This window comes from Papio anubis, chromosome 7 (genome assembly GCF_008728515.1).
Source record: "Papio anubis isolate 15944 chromosome 7, Panubis1.0, whole genome shotgun sequence".
Taxonomy (NCBI): domain Eukaryota; kingdom Metazoa; phylum Chordata; class Mammalia; order Primates; family Cercopithecidae; genus Papio; species Papio anubis.
Genome location: NC_044982.1, coordinates 1125692 through 1143674, shown reverse-complemented (window position 1 = coordinate 1143674; position 17983 = coordinate 1125692). Strand labels below are relative to the sequence as shown.

Sequence of the window (17983 nt, the reverse complement as noted above, 5' to 3'; positions counted from 1 at the left end):
TGAGCTGAGCCTGCCCACAGCACGGGGCCCTAGTGCTCTAACCCGGCCATTTGCCCGTGCAGCCTGCTGCTCTGTCCCCACCTGCGGGGCCTGCAGATGGGTGCGTGTGGCTCACTAACCTAAAGCGCCTGTTTTCTTCCCTCTGCTGTCCACCGCTCTGGTAGGCACTTACCTGGGTAAGTAGTTTTGTGCTACTGGCCAGCCCTGGGCACTGGGCCTTGGTCTTTGGCAGGTGCCCTGAGGTATGGCGGCTCCTGTTCAGGAGCGCTGTGGATCAGGCACCTGGGCCCCCACCCGACCCTGCCCAGCAGAACTAAGCAAACTGGTAGGGAAAGGCTGACCCAGGGCTCCAGGGCCCCGAGTTAGGAGGCGGATCAGGGGAGTGCCCCGAGTTAGGAGGCGGCTACAGGTGGGGAGGGGCTGGACAGGCCGCTTCTGTTCCTTAAGGGATGGGCCTCAGCTAAGCAGCGTTTTTGGAGCTGGCAGGTTGCTCCGATGTCCCTGGGCCCTGGCACCTAACTGAGTTGAGTATGATGTCCTGTCCTCTCTGGGCTGGTCCTGCTGGGAGCCGAGCCATCCTGGGACCAGCTCCCACATGCACACGCCCACACTCACACTCACAGGCAGGGCAGTGGGGGAGAGCAGCGGCGGTCCTGGGCCCAGCTGGGGGTTACCAGGAGCATGGACCCCGCCTCTTGGCCCAACTCCCGCAGTGCCCCTTGGGCTCCTCACCCTGCACTGTGGGAAGTCAGAGGTCTCTGGCACCCCATCCCCGAGCACATGCCAGGGTGGCGACCTGTTTCTGGCCAGGGCTGGTGGCTCTCTTGGAGCCTTGGGAAGAAGCCCAGCCTCCTGGTGGGGCAGTGCCAGCCATGGTGTGAGTGCCCTGCAGAGGGGCTTGTGCTGCTGCTGGACGGACAGCCTTGTGAGGCTTTGCTTGTCTCGGTACAGGTGGGCAAGTGGGTGGGCAGCCTGGCCCCTATGCAGGGAAGCGGCTGTCAGGCCCAAGGCTCCTGGCCTCCTGCGTGGAGCCAAGCCAACGTGTCTCTGGCCAGAGAGCTATGGGGCCACCAGGCGGCCCAGGACCCAGGGAGGCGAAGCCCCCAGGCCCATCCTGGGTGTGGGCTGTGGCTTGGTTGGCAGGTGGCCCCGGCCCATTGTCCAAGGTGGCTGAGGCCGCAGTGGGTGGTGGGAGTGCAGGACGCGCTGTCTCAGGGCCTCATTTCTCTTCTCCATTTCTCGTTAGGTCTGGCAAACCACGGACAGACCAGGCACATGGTAAGAGGAACAGCCCATGATGGGGTACCGTGTACTCACCCGTGTGTACCGCATGGCTCTCTGGGGTGTTGCGAAGAGGCCCAGCCAGCCCTGCCGGGTGCCATGTGGAAGCTTCCAAGAGGCCTGGCAAGACCAAGGGGCTGCAGCATGTGGGGGCCATGGCCCCTGAGCCAGGCCCAGTGGTGTGGGGCCGACCAGCCCTCAGGGCTGCCCTGGGCCAGGCCGGGGGTCCGTGGAGCTCCCTGGGGTGGTGGGGGATCAGCCAGGCGCGGTACCTTGGCTTGTGGCCCCTCCCAGCGGGAGCCCTGCAGTTGAGGTGGAGCTGGCCCTTGGCCGGCTGCCCAGGAATCGCACCCCCTCTGCAGGGACCAAGCCGGAACCTCCTGCTCAACGGGAAGTCCTACCCCACCAAAGTGCGCCTGATCCGGGGGGGCTCCCTGCCCCCGGTCAAGCGGCGGCGGATGAACTGGATCGATGCCCCGGATGACGTGTTCTACATGGCCACCGAGGAGACCAGGTGGGGCCTTCCCAGGGCAGGCGGGAGGGCTCTGCACAGCGTCCCGGCCCTCACCGCCACCTCTGCCCACAGGAAGATCCGCAAGCTGCTCTCATCCTCGGAAACCAAGCGTGCTGCCCGCCGGCCCTACAAGCCCATCGCCCTGCGCCAGAGCCAGGCCCTGCCGCTGCGGCCGCCGCCGCCTGCGCCCGTCAACGACGAGCCCATTGTCATCGAGGACTAGGGGCTGCCCCCACCTGCGGCTGCCCCCCCCCCCGCCCCTCGCCCGCCCACGCGGCCCCTTCCCAGCCAGCCCGCCGCCCGCCCCTCAGTTTGGTAGTGCCCCACCTCCCGCCCTCACCTGCAGAGAAACGCGCTCCTTGGCGGACACTGGGGGAGGAGAGGAAGAAGCGCGGCTAACTTATTCCGAGAATGCCAAGGAGTTGTCGTTTTTAGCTTTGTGTTTACTTTTTGGCTGGAGCGGAGATGAGGGGCCACCCCGTGCCCCTGTGCTGCGGGGCCTTTTGCCCGGAGGCCGGGCCCTAAGGTTTTGTTGTGTTCTGTTGAAGGTGCCATTTTAAATTTTATTTTTATTACTTTTTTTGTAGATGAACTTGAGCTCTGTAACTTACACCTGGAATGTTAGGATCGTGCGGCCGCGGCCGGCCGAGCTGCCTGGCGGGGTTGGCCCTTGTCTTTTCAAGTAATTTTCATATTAAACAAAAACAAAGAAAAAAAATCTTATAAAAAGGAAAAAACCAACCCGTCCTTCGCTGTGTCTTTTGTTCCCAGTCCCTCTCCCTGAGTCAGGCCCTGGGCTCCCCACCCCCATCGGGCGGCCCTAGGCTGTGGCTCGCCCTGGAGCCTGAGGCCCCTGGAGAGCCACCTCAGCCAGGAGAGCCACCCCAGCCTCTGGGCTCTGTTCCTCTCCTACCTGCCCACAGACCTTCCCCTGCAGGGGCCTGGCGCAGTGCTCTCTGCCCTCCACAGGGGGCAGCAAGCAGTCGCAGGGCCCAGCCCCCTTCCCCAGTAGAGCTGTGCTGAAACCGTGCGTCTGTGTCTGCAGCAGTGGTGGGCCCAGACTGCCTCCCACCAGGGCAGCCAGCACAGCTGGGCCAGCGAGGCCTTGGAGTGCTGCAGCCGGGGTCCCAGGCTCCTGGCCATATAGAGCCTGGCCCCAGCCGCCCAAGCGTTTGTGCCCAGAGCTGTGGCCCCCAAGCAGGTGTGCACTTTCCACAGCAAGAATCTGCTCAGATTTCAGCAAGCACGTTCTCAGAAATCCTGCTTGGCCCATCCTCCGGCACCCGACTTGCAGGTCCAGGGACAGGTACAGGCCGGGCCACCAGAAGGAGGGGTCCGGTGGATAACCTGGCTCCAGACCACCCCTCTGGCCGTGCCACCTCAGCCGGCCAGGAGGGTCTGCCCAGGCCTCTCAGGGAGAGTGGCTCCTCTGTCTCTCCCCAGAGTTGTGCCTTTGCTCCCCCAGCCCACCCAGGCGCCCTGTCATGTGGAAATCTCAGCCACGGAATTAAAATAGACACCACTTCTGCTGTCTCCCAGGAGACAAAGATAAGGGGGCGTCCTGGCCTCCCATGGGAGCCTGTGCTGGGGCCCAGCAGTGACAGGACTGGGTGTTGGGAACTCGGCTGCAGTGCATGTCCCACCACCCTCCCTGGGCTGCTGGCATCCCGCCACTCCGCCCCCACCAGCCAACTCTAATCTGCAGCCTGCATCCAAGTGACCCCACAGCCTGAGAACTTGTCTGTAGTGCGTCATTAGAGGGCTGGGAAATCAGGCCACTGACCTCATGAAGGACACAGCCCCCTCTGAGGCTTTTTCCAACCCTGGGGGTCTGGAGGAAGGGAGCAGGTGCTCAGTGAAGACCCCAGCCCCCTCTCCCTTCCCCAGGCCTAGGACCTGCCTCCCAGTGCTGCCTGTGAGGTTCTGGCCTCAGCAACTCTTCCGTCCCCCAGGGCCTGTCCTTCTCTAGAGTCAACATGTGGGCTGTGAGGTGTTCTAGGTCCTGGGCTCTGTCCCAAGGGCAGGGAGGCCTTGAGGAGAAGTGGGGCCCTTTCCCACCCCAGACACCCTCCCCAGCCAGACACCCAGGCTGCAGCGCCCTCACAGGGCCAAGCTCTGGCCACCTGTGCTGGGTGGGGCCTGGGCTGCTTGGGGGTCTAAACCTGGACTTAGAAATCAGTAGGCACGGGCTGGGGGCAGCATTGGCCTTGGTGCCCAGACCATGAAGGGGACTCCCAGCTTTGCTCTGTCCTCTTTAGGCCCTTACCTGCTGATGAGACAACAGCCTGCTCCCTGCACCAGCAACCCCACAGGGGCCGTGGCTCCCCAGGGCCAGGGGCATCTCAGGGTGGCAAGGCCATCGTGCTGTCATGCCTGGAGACCTGTCCTGCCAGCTCCACTCCACCCTGCTAGGGTCCTCTGTCCACCACTCAGCCCAGCCTGGCTTCCCTGCAGTGGAGCTGAGTGGCAGGGGCCTGCCATCTGCCAGTGTCACAGGATGGCGGAAGGCACCAGACCACTACGGCCCAGGCCGTGACCCAGCCCCACGCCCAGCCATTGGCCCTGCCAGCTCCCTTCACACCCGCTGTGTCCTGTGCCCCCCTCTCCACTCGGGCTCGTCCCGCTCTGTCACTGCGCCTTTCTGTGACCCACTGCCGCCTCAGAGGTGGAGACCAAGGCCACTGCTCTGCACCCATTGATCCTGACCCCTGCCTGCCAGGCCCAGCACAGCCCCATCGCATTAGGGAGCTTCTGGCCGCTGCCCAGGGACTGTGACTGGGGTGAGGGCAGTGCAGCAGCTGGCACACTCCCTGTCCCACCCCACCCTCCATGTGTCTCCAGGGCACCTGGCCAGTGCCAAATGCCATTCCTTTGCTGCCACCCTGGGAGGGGCCCGCCTCCACCCCCATCCACTCTCCTGGCAGGGCTAGGGACCTTGGGGCCAGTGGTCTCCCTCCAGAAGAGCCCTGTGACCAGTCAGCCCTGTTCTCCGAGCAAGCCACAGGTCGCAGAGGTGGGGTGAAGTCAGCCCCAGGCTCCCAAGGTGGGCAGAACAGGGCAGGGAGCTGGAGAGGGTCTGGCAGTGGGTCCATGAATCCAGCCTGGGCAAGGCCCTGCTGTGAGGGACCCCTAGGGACCCCTGGGCCTGCCAGGGAGGAAGGACTGCCCAGGAAATGTACTGACTGATGTCTCCTCGCCATCTTCTGCCTTGGCTGGCACAGATCCCAAGTGCAGAGGGGGAGCTGATCAGGCTGGTCAGTCCGGTGTGGGGGCGGGGGGCATGTTTCTGGCCTGCTGTCACCATGGAAATGGCAGTGGCTGCAGGGTGCGTGTGCAAGGGAGGAGGGTGCTGCCACAGGGAGCCCTGCCAGGGCCACCATGAAAGCCAGGAGTGCCTAGGGCCACTGGCTCACAGACATGCCTGGTGCACCAGGCAGAGGAAACAGGCAGGTCTCTCTGTCCAGCCCACAGCCTCCAAGACACTGGGGGAAGGGTGTCCAGAGTCGGCTGCCCAGCAAGCACGTTCTGCTGCCCAGCTGGGGCCAGGAGGCTCAGAGAAGGGCCTACAGGGACAGAGCACCAGGAAGCCTGTGGGTGCGGAGATTCCCCCCACTGGGGCCGGGCAGGCTCTAGGGAGCTCTAGGGCAGAGGCATGGTGGTGAGGAGTGGTCAGGCAGGCCCTGGTTAGGAGGAGGCCAAAGTCGGGATGTGGGGGTGGGGTGACTGGTTGACCCCTCCAAGTCGGGCCCTGGGCCCCAAGGCCTGCAGCTGGTCCTGAGCGGTGCGGGAGAAGGGACTGGAGTGTCAGCCCCAGCCCGGGACACAGAGGGCACGCCCATTCCTTCCCCTCCTTCCCTTCCTACCTCCTCACCGCCTCCCCGGCCGCCCCCTGGGTGGGAGTGCTTAGGGTGGACGCCTTTAGCGCGGAGCCCTCGGCGCTGGTGCCCGCCGCCCCTTCCCGGCCTCAGAGGCAGACGTAGACCTCCCCACACCCCCCACCAGCAGCTTCTCGCGCTGTTTTTGGAGGTGGCGGCGCCTTCCTTCCTGAGCCCTGCCCTCCACCCAAGGAGCCTTCAGCACCACAGACAGTGTTGTGGCGGGGCGCGGAGGGGCGGAGCGGGACACGGAGACCCGGACAGGGCCAGGGGCCGTGCCCACCGGGAATCCGACTCCGCTCCCGCGGCGCGACTGTTGCTATGGAAACCGAGCAACAAAGGGAAGCGGGACGGGCGCCGGGCGCGGCGAGGTGGGGGTGGGGTTCTCCCGGAGCCTGCGACCTCTTCCCGCGGCGTAGCGCAGCCTGAGCGCCCAGGGCCGGGAGTGGCGGACCCCCAGGCCCAGCTCACTAGGGTTCCCCGCGAGCCGAGGGCCAGGCTCCCCACACCCCGCCCGCAGCCCAGGAGACGGCCCGGCCAGGCGGCCCCGACGTCGCCATGGAAACAGCCGGGGCGCGGGCGGCGCCGCGGTCGCCCGGGCGGGCCCCTGTAGACGCCACCTCCGGCGCGAGGGGCGCGGGGGCGCCAGACCTGGCCCGGCTGCCCCGCACCCGCCACCCCTGGCAGGTGCGCCCCGCCTCCGCGGCGCCCCTAGGCGGCCCCCGGCCCGGAGGGCGGGTTATCGAGGCCCCGCCCCGTCCGCGGAGCCAATGGGCGCGCGGACAACCGGGCAGGCGGGGCTGGGCGCGGGCGGCTGCGGCCGGGAGGAGAACGGGCGGAGGGCGCGGGCTGACCGGGCGCACCGACCATGGCCTCCAAATGCCCCAAGTGCGACAAGACCGTGTACTTCGGTGAGTGCGTTCCCGCTCCCGGCCCGCTCGGTGCATCCCGCCGCCCTTCGCGGCCAGTCCCACGCCACAGAGCCGCGGCTTAACTTAGGGTGCGCCCGGCTCCGGCCCCGGCCCCGGCCCCGGCCTGAGGATGCTTGTCCCGGAGCCTGGCTGGCCGCGCTGCCCACGCGGCTGAAGCCAAAGGGTGGGGCTGCGCGAAAGCGGGGGCGGCCACGCCCGAACCCCGAAGCCGCTTGTCTGGGCGGGGCAGGGACCACCCGGGCGGGGCTTGTGGTCCCCCGGGATGGGGCCAGTGTTTGGGGGAGCGCTCGGAGATCCGCGGACGCATCCCGGTTCTTCAGCCAGTGCCGGGCGGGGTGGGGCCGGGCGGGGCGGTACGTCCTGGGTGCCTCCCGCGCGACCCCGTGGGCCTGGGCCCTTTCTCCTGGAACCCCCACACCCGCTGCCCCGGGAACACGTGGCCAGGAACAGTGACCCCCAGCTCCCACTCTGGGCTCCGCCGAGCTGGGCTGGGCCAGGTTTGGACTCTGTTGGGATTCAATCCAAGCGGGGGCGACCTTGGCCTCTGCCTCCTGCTTGTCCCAACGCATTCCCTTGGCGCCAGTTCCCCCCAGGAGTTTCACACGGGGGTAGGGTGGGGGCGGGTGTGACACGCGAGTCCCCGCGAACCTGAGAGGGTCCTTGTGCTCAAGAAGCCCAGGTGGCCAGGACCCCTGCCCCCTCAAGGTCAGAACAGCCCTGGACGGGATGCAGGTGGTGGCGGAAGGAGGGGTGTCTCACAGGGCGGCCCTCGGTCGGTAGCCCCTCCCCAAGGCGCGCTCTCGGTCTGGGCTTACTCACTCCCTGGGCCTGGATGCGCCCTTCCTACCCCCTTCCTCCTGGCTGATTCCCTGCCCAGCTTTCTCCAGGGTGGTAAGGTCCCTGCCCACCTATCCACCAGTTGCTGCACTAGGGGATAGACTTAGTGAAGCAGAGAGGAGGGCCGGGACCAACAGGGCCCCTGCCATGGTCGCCCTATACCCAGAATGCAGCCAGGCTGCTGGGAAGGCCGCCACTGGGCTTCCCGGCTCACAGGCTCGAGGGGTTGAGGGGAGGTTGTATTTTGCTGTTCCCAGAGGGGAATGACCGGATTTGGCCTGGAGTGCTTCTGGCGTGGCTGGGAGCCGAGGGGCTTCCGGCTGCCTCGCCTGGAGCCCGCTCAGCCCTCAGTCTCTGTCCCAGTGAGGGCTGTCTCTGCAAGGCTTAGGGTGGGAGACCGTCCCCAGGGCCCTCCTGCAGTCCAGCTCCCCATGACTTTGCCCCAGGCCAGGCCAGGCCAGCCTGGGGCTCTCCAGGGTCTTGGCCAATAGTCCTGTGGACAGCCGGGAAAGGCCTTCTGCCTGCCGGGCCGGACGAGGCTCTCAGCGGAAAACAAAGGCGCTTCAGACCCAGCTGGCTTCTGTCCTGCCTGGGAGGCACTGTGAGGGCGAGGGTCCAGAATCCTGCCCACCCTCACACCAGGCTGCCCCCGCAACTTATACCTGAGTAGAACCCAGGCTGGGATGTCAGAGCACGTTGAGGATGCCGCCCCAGAGCCCATGCAGCCAGGGTGGGCAGCTGGTTTTCTTCTGAGCCATTAGACCCAATCGATTCTCTGTTCCCAACTCGGACCCGTAATGTGTGGCCATCGACCCACCCAGTGGGTCTGAGGGCCAGTTCCCTGCCCCCACTTGGCCCACGTCCCAGACCTGGCCAGAGCGGAGTGCTGGCAGCCCTGGGCTGCAGCTGCCACGGCCGATAGCCATCGAGACTTCCTTGCTGCTGCTGGGACATGCCTGCCCACTGTGCAGCCAGCCCCTACCTGCCCTGGTGTGTCCCAGCTTCCTGAGTGAAGTGGTTCTGGGCAGAGGGCTTTAAGCTGGTGCAGCCTTGTGGTTGGGCTGGTGTCCTGGAGGCTGGCCCTGGCCGTGCCCAGAGGGTTGTGCCAGGGCCATGGAGAGCCAGCATTCATGGCCTTCTACCTAGTAGGCCACCTGGGGGATCCCATCTCACTGCCAGGAGCAGCACCCATGGACCTCTCAGAGTGGGCTTCACCCTAGCCAGGTGCCCTCCCCGATATCTGCCAGACACAGGGCGCTGGGCCGCTTGCTGAGAAGGGGGCCCGGGAGAGCCACTGGTCCTTGGCCGCCTGAGGGGCTTGGCCAGATTCTGCCAGTCAGGGTGGGCCCAGCCTGCATGCTCCCTTCCCCCAGGGCCTGCAGCTTGTCCCCTTCCCTTCAGAATTCCGGCTCTGCTGGGCCCTTCCTGACCCTCCCCACCTCTTCCTGCCTGGCTCCCTGGGGAGGCCCCTGCTTCCGTCCACTGGGAAGCAGCCCAGTAGCCCTAGTGCGGGGGTGGGAGGCAGTGGCGGAGGGTCCCTGACCCTCAGCAGCTGGCCTCAGGTCTTCCATGCCAGTGGCAGCCAGGGGCATTAGGGTGGGGGAAGAGCTCAGGTTTAGGACGAGGAATCCACAGCCAGATGTGGGTCCCGCCTGGAAGCCCCACGGGGACGGGGCCTGGCCTTCCCACGAGGGAGCTGGAGGCTCTGGGGCTGCACCTTTGACTCAGCAGCAGGGCACTGCCAGCCCCATGGGGCTGGTGGTGAAGAGATCAAAGAACATATCGAGTAAAACAGGTGAAGAGAAACATAATAAGAGAAAACAAGTCATGTTGAAAGGTCAAAGGAAAACATCGAAGTGAAACAAATTAATAAGGTAAATTATCGAGAAACAAGTCAGAGAACAAGTGGGCGCTCGTTAAAGGTGTCAGAAAATTGAAATGAAGTCGAAGGCAAAGTGTCGAGCGTGAAGATGGAATTAAAGTCGGTTCGAGGCAGGTGTCGAAGTCGCTAAAGTCGGTTCGAGAGAAATATATCCGGAAAACAAATCGAGAAACAAGTCGAGAAACGTCAAAACAAATTAATAAACAAATCTCGAAAACAAATCGAGAAAACAAATAAAGGAAACAAATCGGGAAAACAAATCTCCGGCTCGAAATTAATAAAACAAATCTCGAGAAAAGCTCGTCTCATAAATAAATCGTCGAAAAATCTCGGCAAATATCGAAAAAATCTCCGGAAAAAACAAATCTCGAAAAGCAAATAAAGTTTCCGGCTCATCCGGCTCATATTAATGGGGAGGGAGAACAGGTGTGTGTGGGGGAGGCAGGTGTGTGGGGGAGGCGGGTGTGAGGCAGGTGTGTGTGTGGGAGGCGGGTGGGTGGGGGAGGAGGGTGTGTGGGAGGCAGGTGTGTGTGGGAGGCAGGTGTGTGTGTGAGAGGAAGATGTGTGGGAGGCAGGTGTGTGCGGGAGGCAGGTGTGAGGCCGGTGTCCAGGAGGCAGGTGTTTGAGCAAGGGCAGGCTCAAGCACAGGCCCCTTCACCGCAGGCACTGAGGGGATTAACAGGGCAGCCCCGGGCCCCTCCTCAAAGGCGGCTTTAGCGGGGTTGCAGGGCTGGGGGCGCTGAGACCCAGAGGGAGAGCAGGACCTGGGGGCACTGGACTAACAAGGGTCTCAGAAGGAGGTGCAGGGTCTGCCGGGTGGAAGGAAGACGCCTGGCGGAGACATCCTGAAAGTCGGGACCCCCGGAGCGCGTTGGAGTGGTGGCTGCCAGGTGGGGACGGAGGGGGTGCGGGGCGCGCCCCGGCCCTGACCCCCCTCCCGCCCCTCCTGCTCAGCCGAGAAGGTGAGCTCCCTGGGTAAGGACTGGCACAAGTTCTGCCTCAAGTGCGAGCGCTGCAGCAAGACGCTGACGCCTGGGGGCCACGCCGAGGTGAGCCCCCCTGTGCGGCGCGGGCGAGGGTGGGGTCGCGACTCCCGCCACCCTCAGGCAGGATCCTGACCCGCGCCTCTCTGCGCAGCATGACGGGAAGCCGTTCTGCCACAAGCCGTGCTACGCCACCCTGTTCGGACCCAAAGGTGAGCCCCGGCTGCCCTTGGCCTGCCCTGGGACCCTCCGGGAGGAGCCTGGCGCTGGCGCTGGGGAGGGCTGCGGATCCCGGCCCCGACTCCCCGCCACCCTGGAAAGCCTACTGCCCCCGGCCCCCAGCGGGCCGTTTACTGAGACGCCGGGTGACCGCGGCCCCCACCCCACGTGCCCCCACCTGCAGGCGTGAACATCGGGGGCGCGGGCTCCTACATCTATGAGAAGCCCCTGGCGGAGGGGCCGCAGGTCACCGGCCCCATCGAGGTCCCCACGGCCCGACCGGAGGAGCGGAAGGCGAGCGGCCCCCCGAAGGGGCCCAGCAGAGGTGGGCTGGGCGCGGGCTGGGGCTGGGGGTTGTGGGCACCCCCGCCGCCGGCCCCGCCCCGCCCTGACTCGTGCGCCCACAGCCTCCAGTGTCACTACTTTCACCGGGGAGCCCAACACGTGCCCGCGCTGCAGCAAGAAGGTGTACTTTGGTAAGTGCGCGCCCTGGCCCCGGACCCCCGCTCCCGCCCCCGCCCCGGGGCTCCGCCTCACTCCTCCCCCTTCCCAGCTGAGAAGGTGACGTCTCTGGGCAAGGATTGGCACCGGCCCTGCCTGCGCTGCGAGCGCTGCGGGAAGACACTGACCCCCGGCGGGCACGCAGAGGTGAGGGGAGCGCGACGGGGCTTGGGGGCCGGGCAGGGGCACGGGGGTATGAGGGTGAGAGGCGCGCCAGGAAGGGATGGGGGGGTGGGAGGTGCTTCTGGGAGCTGCGCTGTCCCCTGCCCCACGGCGAGCCGGCCTGCAAGTTCTGGAAGCCTCCAGGTGATGGGTCGGGGGAGTCTGTGGACCCCTCCCTCAGCACCCACCTTCTGCCTCAGCACGATGGCCAGCCCTACTGCCACAAGCCCTGCTATGGAATCCTCTTCGGACCCAAGGGTGAGTGTGGCCAGGGTGGTCCGCATGTCTTCCCTGCCCTCCCCATCCCTCCACTGTTCCTCCCACCCACCCCAGTGGCCTCCCTCCACAGGCGTGAACACCGGCGCGGTGGGCAGCTACATCTATGACCGGGACCCCGAAGGCAAGGTCCAGCCCTAGGCCACAGTGGCTCTCATGATGTGGGCTCACCTGCGCCCCAGACCCTGCGGGGGCCCCGCTGCTTGGCTCTGCTGGAAGAGTGCTCAGCCACCCAGTCCTGCCTGCAAGCCCAGGGCGAGTATTGGAGGAGGGGCAGCCACGGGCAGAGCGCCATGCCCATCCCTGAGTCTGTGGTGTGTCTGCCCCCTCTGGCGTCCTCTGGGCGTCCCATGACCCCTTCTGTGCCTGTGCCTCCAAATCCCCGTGTGACCCTGTCCCAGCATTTTCCCGCCAGCCCTGCGTGTCCCTGCGGCACTGTCTGTTCTCCTTCCCTCTCCTGCTGCCCACCCACCTGCCAGTGTTATTTATGCTCCCTTTGTGGGTGATGGCCACGCCCTCACCGTGTCCCTGGCAGAGGGCTTCCCTCCGGGATCTCCTGCCTGCTGCCCACACTGCCTCACAAGCCCTCGCCCCCTCACGTGGCTCACCTGCTGCTGAGCCTTGTGCTGTTAGTAAACGGTTTGCGGATTGCAGGATTGTCTCTGCTTGTGGGATGGATGCAAATCCCAGACCGGGGCCCCTTTCTCCAACCCATGCATGCCCCCAGCCAATGCCCCTGGGCCTGGCTGCTAGTCGGGGTGGGCCCTCCTCCTGAGGGTGATGGTGGGAGGTGGGGTCCTGGGATGTTTCTGAGGAGGAGGGAGGGATGGGGGTGGGCAGCGTGGTCCCTGGTTTGGGTGGTGGTGCCCACCCAGATGGGGAGGCAGTAAGAACGCCAGGCTGTGGGGAGGTAAGGAGGGTGGGAGGCATTCCGGGGCCAGGGTCCTGGCCAGGGTCAAGTGAGGGCGGGATCCATGGGGGACAGAGCCCTGGGGGAAAGTTGAACCTGGAACCCTGAAAATACCAACAGCAGGCCTGAGAACCCAGAGCTGCCTGGGTCTGTGGAGCCTGGGAAGCGCAGGAGGGGTCAGCCCTGAGAGCAGAGGGTGTGGCCGTGGAGGGAAGCGGGCAGGGGACCAGAGGAGGGGTCCTGGGCAGAGAATGGGGAAGCTGGTGAAGGGTGGGTGTAGCAGAGGTCTCTGGCAGCTCAGGACTGGACTGAGACGCGCAGGAGGGTTTGGGGGCTGTGGTCACAGCAAGGGGGCTCAGCGTGGCTGTTTCCAGCTTTTGTCCATAGGGTGATGGACAGGCTTTTGTGGACAGGCCTGCCTTGGCCTGGGGTGTGGCCCAGGGATAGAATCCCTGCCCAGGCGTTCTGGTGAAGGTTTTAGTGATGACCGACTCGCCCCTGTCGTCTTCATGGTCCAGGCTCTGCCCTTTCAGCCAGGGGCCCTTGCGGCTCTTCCCCTCCCCTGCGCCCCGACTTTTCTATGCGCCACTCCTCGGGTTCCCACTAGAGGGCGCAGTGTTCCATTCTGGCAGCACAGGGCAGAAACGTGGAGACCTTGCCCAGTGGCTGAGCCTTGTCCTGGCTCCATCTGGACTCCCCATCTTGGTTTATGCTCCTCGGCTCCTGGTACCACACTGAAGATGCCTCAGCCCTTCCTCCGGTGAGGGGCACTCAGACCTGGCCACTTCCAGGCCCCTGTCCCCAGTGCTACAGGGTGGCCAGGGGCTTTATGCCTCTTCCCTGCCCCCAGCGGTTGGCACAGCTGCCTGCCTGGCTACTCTCCAGCCCACGGGCTCTGACGGAGCTGAGCCTGGATGCTGAACACATTGTCCTAAGAGCAGCCATCCATGCCCTGGCGGGGCCTGGGCTGGCTCCGGGGTCCAGCCGTGCCACAGCTACCCTCCAGCCAGGCACCCAGTGCAGTCTCCTCCCACCTGGAATTTGGCCAAAACCCCCAGGGCCTGACGTCGCGGAAGGGACAGCCACTCCCCAGCCCCAGGCAGAGGGGAGGATCAGGCGGGTTCCAGACCCCTGCTCACAGGAGAGGCTGGGACGGTTACCCTTCTCACCCCCTCCTACCAGGCCAAGGCTTCCTCGAACGTGGGGGGTTGTTTCGGGAGAATTGAGAATTCCCGGAGTGCCCGTCTCCGCCCTTGCTGCGGGCTCCCAGGGTTGCATGGGAAATTCCTGCTTGCTGCTTGGCAGGGAGGGGTGGGGTGGGGGAGGGACTGGAGGGCTCAGCTGGAACCCCCTCCCTTGGGAGCCTCCAGTGGAAACTATGTCTTGAAGAGAGTGGTGGGTGGTGAGCCCTTCCCTAAAACCCGGGCGGCGGTGGGGGGCAGGGTGGGAGGAGCACCCTAGTGGGGATGATGTAGGCAAGGGGTCTCCTTCACAGATAGCCCCTGACCCCGCCAGGGACAGCAGCAGCCCCGACCCCAGGTCTGGCTGGGGCAGGACCGTTTCCTGCAGGGCCAGTTGGATGACGCCTGTCTGCCGTGTTTGTTTCCAAGTCATTGTCATGGAAACCGGGGCGGTTGTTGCTACTGTTTGTCTGGACGGCGTCGCTGGGCGGTGTTGCTGGGGTTGGCTGGGTGCCCATGGCACTAACAGGGCTCGCTTGGTGTCTCCAGCTCCAGGAAGCTATCCGCCCGCAGCCGTCTGCCAGCCAGGTGCTTCCTTGGGTGCCCACAGACCCACCCAGATATCTCGTGAAAGGAAGGGGAATCTGGAGTGGACTCTTTCGCCCTTGGGCATGCCTCCTCCTCTGTCCCTGCCTTGGGGGCTGCTCTGGCCTCAACCTTCACTCTCTCCTACTTGGACCCATGCCCAGCCAGTGAGGCTGCTCTGAAATGCTATCTGCTCCATCCCTCCCCTTCAGAACCCCTGGGAACCAAGTCCAGGGATTCACAAGGCCCTGGTGCCCCTGTGGGGCCAAGCTCACACCCCAGCACTCTACTGAGCTGAGCTGTGCTCCATCTGCACCTCCACTGTCCAATCTTCCTGTGCCTCCTGGCCAGGCCCCTCCAAGGTACTCCCCACTCCAACCTGGGCTGGTAGGGACCTCACTGGTGCCCCCAGCCAGGCATCTTTGTGGGGCCAGCTCAGCCTGCAACTACCCCTGTCTCCACTTCTTCTGGCCCCTGCCCCGGACCCCCAGCACCCTTCCTTCAGCCCCTGCCCAGTCTCCCCTGAGCCAGTGACCACAGCATCAGCCCTGGGTACCCCCGCTCCCCCGCCACCAGAGAGGTGGATGTGAGGAAATCACCCAGTGCTGTGGGTCCCTGGCTCTGGACCGTGGAGGGCTGGGCACAGGCAAGGGCAGGCTGGGGACCAGGATGGTCAGGTGTGGGCAGCACTTTTCCCAGCGCTTGATGGGCTTCCAGTGGGGGTGTGGGGTCCAGCTACCAGGCGGGTGTGGAATTCCTGGGCTATGACTATAGGATGCTGGGTGCTAGGCCCAGTCTCACGGGAGGGGAAGGAGGGCAGGGGCACCCCATCTGGCCGGTCTGTGGAGCCCAGGCAGGGGTGCAGCCCTGTTGGGGGCAGGGCTGGCTGAGGGAGCCCCCTCCTTCCACACTTTGCCGTGTCTGCTCTGGGAGAGGAGGAACCGGGCAGCCTTCCCACCTGCTCGGGGCTGGAGGTGAGGCCCAGAGGACAGGAGGGGCCTGTCTCGTAAGCCTGTCCCATCCCAGCCCCATGCTGGGTCTGCCCAGGGTAGGAATGGCCATTGGGCTCAGCACAGTCAACTGGGGCCAGACCACAGGCCAGACAGGGGGTCCCGGGAGACAAGCAGCTGAAAATAGACCCTGGGAACTTGGGAGTGTCTGAGACTCAGCTGGGCCCAGCGGGAGGGGCAGGGAGGTGGGCCCTGGGGAGGCCTGAACTGGGCGTTGCCGGCTCTGCGCTGTCCTGGCGTGCTTATTGGCAATGCAGGGCACCTGGTTGCAGAGTGTCCAGGAGAGGCCTGGCTGGCCTGCAGCCTCAGGAGGGCACCTCACACCTGCCCACACCCTCAGCCTGGGCATGGGGCAAGAGGAGGTGGTGGGGAGGGCTCCAAGGACAAGGAGGGGCGGTCTCAAGGCGAGTCCCCAAGCTGAGTCTGCAGATGAAGGGGCTGTGGGCCCACAGGAGCAAAATGTTCCTAGAGGGGTGGACGGTGGGATTCCTCAGGGACAGTGGGGCTCAGCCCTGCCTCTTGGGTCACCCTGGTTCCTGGAGCCCAGGCCTGGCTGCAGGCTGCCGCACCCCATCCCCTATGGGCTTCAGCCAGAAGGCCAGCAGGAGCAGGCCAGAGCGCAAAGATGTGTGCAGAGGGTGGGCTGAGTAGACCAAGGAGGCCTCGGCGATGCACCTGGAACCCTGCAGCAGCCCCCGCCACCTCCAGGTCTAGGGCCCTCTTGCTGTCCAGCTGCAGGGTGGAATGTTCTGGGCATAGAGGCAGCCTGAGGCAAGTAGCTGGCGAGCTCTGTGTCCCTGTCCCGACCACTCTGTCCTCTGTTCCTGCAACAAATGCCACCAGCACTCTGCAGAGTGGGCTGAGAGGGGCAGGGGCTGGGGTCTCCAGCCAGCCCAGGGGGCCTGAGTCAGGCTGGCCCCATGGACCAGGTCAGTGCCCCGCCCCAGGTCCCTGCTGCATCCCTGGCCAGGTGAGAGCCAGGTGAGCTGACAAAGCCGGAGGCCTAGTGCCTGGGCTGGGGCCGGTCTGGGGCAGCGTGTCGCAGAAGCTGGCAGGACCCCGACCTGCGCAGATGGGTGTGGGCCTTGGGGGTGGGATGGCCTGAACATGGAGTGTGGGTGGAGAAAGGAACTGGAAGCTGAGGTCCTGCAGCTGATGAGGGGCCCCCACCCCCAGAGCACAGGGTGGATGGGGAGCGCAGGAGAAAGGGGGTTTGAGGGGCACATCAGTCTGTGGCTGAAGTTTAGGGAGGGTTCCAGGGATTGTGACTGTGTGTGTCTCTGTGTTATCTCTGTGTCAGTGAGTGTGTGCCTGTATCTCTGCATGTGTCTGTGTGTATCTGTGTTTGTAAGTGTGGGTGTCTGAGTTGAGTATCTGGAAAAACTGCTGTGAGCCAACACAGAAGGCACGGCCCCACAGGGAGGGCATCCTGCCTCCCACCCCACCCGTGACCATGGCGACAGGAAGCAACAGCAGGGAAGGCCAGGAATGGACTCATCACCCTGGTTTTCAAGGAGGGGCTCCCCCATTGGCAGGGCGGGTTGGAGTCCAGAGTGTGGGGGAAGGGACCATCCCTGGGGGGTGGGTAGAGGGGAGGACAAGGACTGGGTCATTGTCCCCATCTGCCCTGGCTAATGTCCCTACATGAGCTGCAAGTCACTGGGCGAGGAGCTGGGATGGGCTGGGGGCGGGGGCTTTACAGAAACATGGGCGGCCAACTGCGAGAGGGATCGCACACACACTCGCGGGGACCCCAGAGACCCCCGATGGACACGCCCACACACAGGTATGTCCGCAGGCACCCGGCACACACGTGTGCATCAGGCACTTGCCCTGCACCTCTGCAGCCGGAGCACATCATCCTAGTGGGGGTGTGGACAGTGGTGCTGGGCACCCTGGGGCTTGTGGGCAGCGCACACCCCAGGGGAAGTGCAGTGACAGAGCCCCCGGCCTCCCCAAGACTGTCTAGGTTCCCCTGGTCTCTCCCTCTGCCTGTCTGCAGGTTTGTCCCACGGCGCCCCACACTCAGTGGAGATGGCAGGTGGGCCCAGACCTGAGAGTGGGTTTCAAGGTTCATGGGCTGGAGACTGGGGGTTCCAAGGTTGCAGGACAGGAGTGCACCCCTGCTCTGGAAACCTTACCTCTGAGGGGTCTCAGAACAGGGGATGGGGAGGGCTCCGATGGGCCCCTGTAGAATGTCCTATCAGACCCCAGGACTTAGCCCAGTCAGGGACAGAACTGTGGCCTTAGGGGCGCCAGGAGGAGGGCAAGCAGGATGTGCCGTTGGGCTGGGTGTGCTGGTGTGGGGCTCTCTGAAGTGTGGCCTCCGTGCCGTCTGGCCTTGGCTGTCCTACAGCCCTGCTGCCCCTGCCCTCTCCCCAAGCTGGGGACCTGGTGGCGAACAGGGCAGGGCAGGTGGTTTCTCTTCCTCTCAGTGCAGGCCTCGAGGTGCTGACAGTGGGGCGGTGGGCTTCAGGGAAGGTGAGGTTGGGATCACAGGTGCAGTTAGGGCTAAGTGCCCTTCAGGGGTAGGCCAGCAGCTCCTGGGGCCTGGGACGATGGTTTACAGCACCCCTGGCAGGGACAGGGCCGGCACAGGCCCAGTGGAGATCGAGGGCAGATAAGGACACTGGTTAACATGGCTGACAGGAGGGATGGTGGGTGGGGAGGAAGGGCAGGACGGCCCTTGTGCTGTGGGAGCTTGGGCACAGGCTCCACGAAGCACGGAGGTGAAGGGCCTGCAGGGAGAGGGCTCCCCTGCCCAGCGAGAGGAAAGGGGGCTGACAGTGACCCGGGCCCCCTTCCTGAGGCTGGCCGGTCAGCTGGAGGGCTGAC

The 17983-nt window shown here is 65.0% G+C and overlaps 2 protein-coding genes across 15 annotated transcripts in view; both read left to right on the top strand.

The window, feature by feature from the left end:
* The window catches only part of MTA1 (metastasis associated 1), a 51651-nt gene extending 49115 nt beyond the window's left edge, over positions 1 to 2536 (top strand). For 3 of the 11 annotated variants that reach the window (XR_002523581.2, XM_021941663.2, XM_021941662.2), the window contains 3 exons: positions 1247 to 1278; positions 1644 to 1795; positions 1868 to 2536. Coding sequence is in view for 9 of the 11 variants with exons in the window: in XM_021941663.2 (XP_021797355.1) it covers positions 1247 to 1278; positions 1644 to 1795; positions 1868 to 2018 (335 nt within the window). In the remaining 2 variants the exon portion in view is untranslated. Of the gene's footprint in view, positions 1 to 164; positions 177 to 1246; positions 1279 to 1643; positions 1796 to 1867 lie in introns of all 11 variants that reach the window. The other 8 variants (XM_021941664.2, XM_009212409.3, XM_021941667.2 and 5 more) reach the window with 6 other exon arrangements.
* A 2073-nt stretch (positions 2537 to 4609) lies between these two features.
* On the top strand, positions 4610 to 12115 carry CRIP2 (cysteine rich protein 2). Of its 4 annotated transcripts, none has more exons than XM_009212410.3 (8): positions 4610 to 4838; positions 10276 to 10370; positions 10459 to 10516; positions 10708 to 10848; positions 10931 to 10999; positions 11077 to 11171; positions 11387 to 11444; positions 11536 to 12115. In XM_009212410.3, exons 1-8 carry the CDS (start codon positions 4625 to 4627, stop codon positions 11601 to 11603), a joined length of 798 nt encoding a protein of 265 aa, XP_009210674.2. In that variant the 5' UTR covers positions 4610 to 4624; the 3' UTR covers positions 11604 to 12115. The 4 variants fall into 4 exon arrangements, with proteins under 4 accessions (XP_009210674.2, XP_009210677.1, XP_009210675.2 ...); XM_009212413.2 differs by lacking the exon at positions 4610 to 4838 and adding an exon at positions 6293 to 6581; XM_009212411.2 differs by lacking the exon at positions 4610 to 4838 and adding an exon at positions 6293 to 6581 and having other exon boundaries at positions 11077 to 11444.
* Positions 12116 to 17983: the final 5868 nt, after the last annotated feature.

Bases quoted from the DNA above. Each gene is read 5' to 3' on its own strand.
- CRIP2 (XM_009212410.3), top strand. From the start codon at position 4,625: ATGTGTCTCCAGGGCACCTGGCCAGTGCCAAATGCCATTCCTTTGCTG. The intron at 10,371-10,458 runs GTGAGCCCCCCT...CTCTCTGCGCAG, and splicing joins CGCCTGGGGGCCACGCCGAG to CATGACGGGAAGCCGTTCTG. The intron at 10,849-10,930 runs GTGGGCTGGGCG...GTGCGCCCACAG, and splicing joins CCCGAAGGGGCCCAGCAGAG to CCTCCAGTGTCACTACTTTC.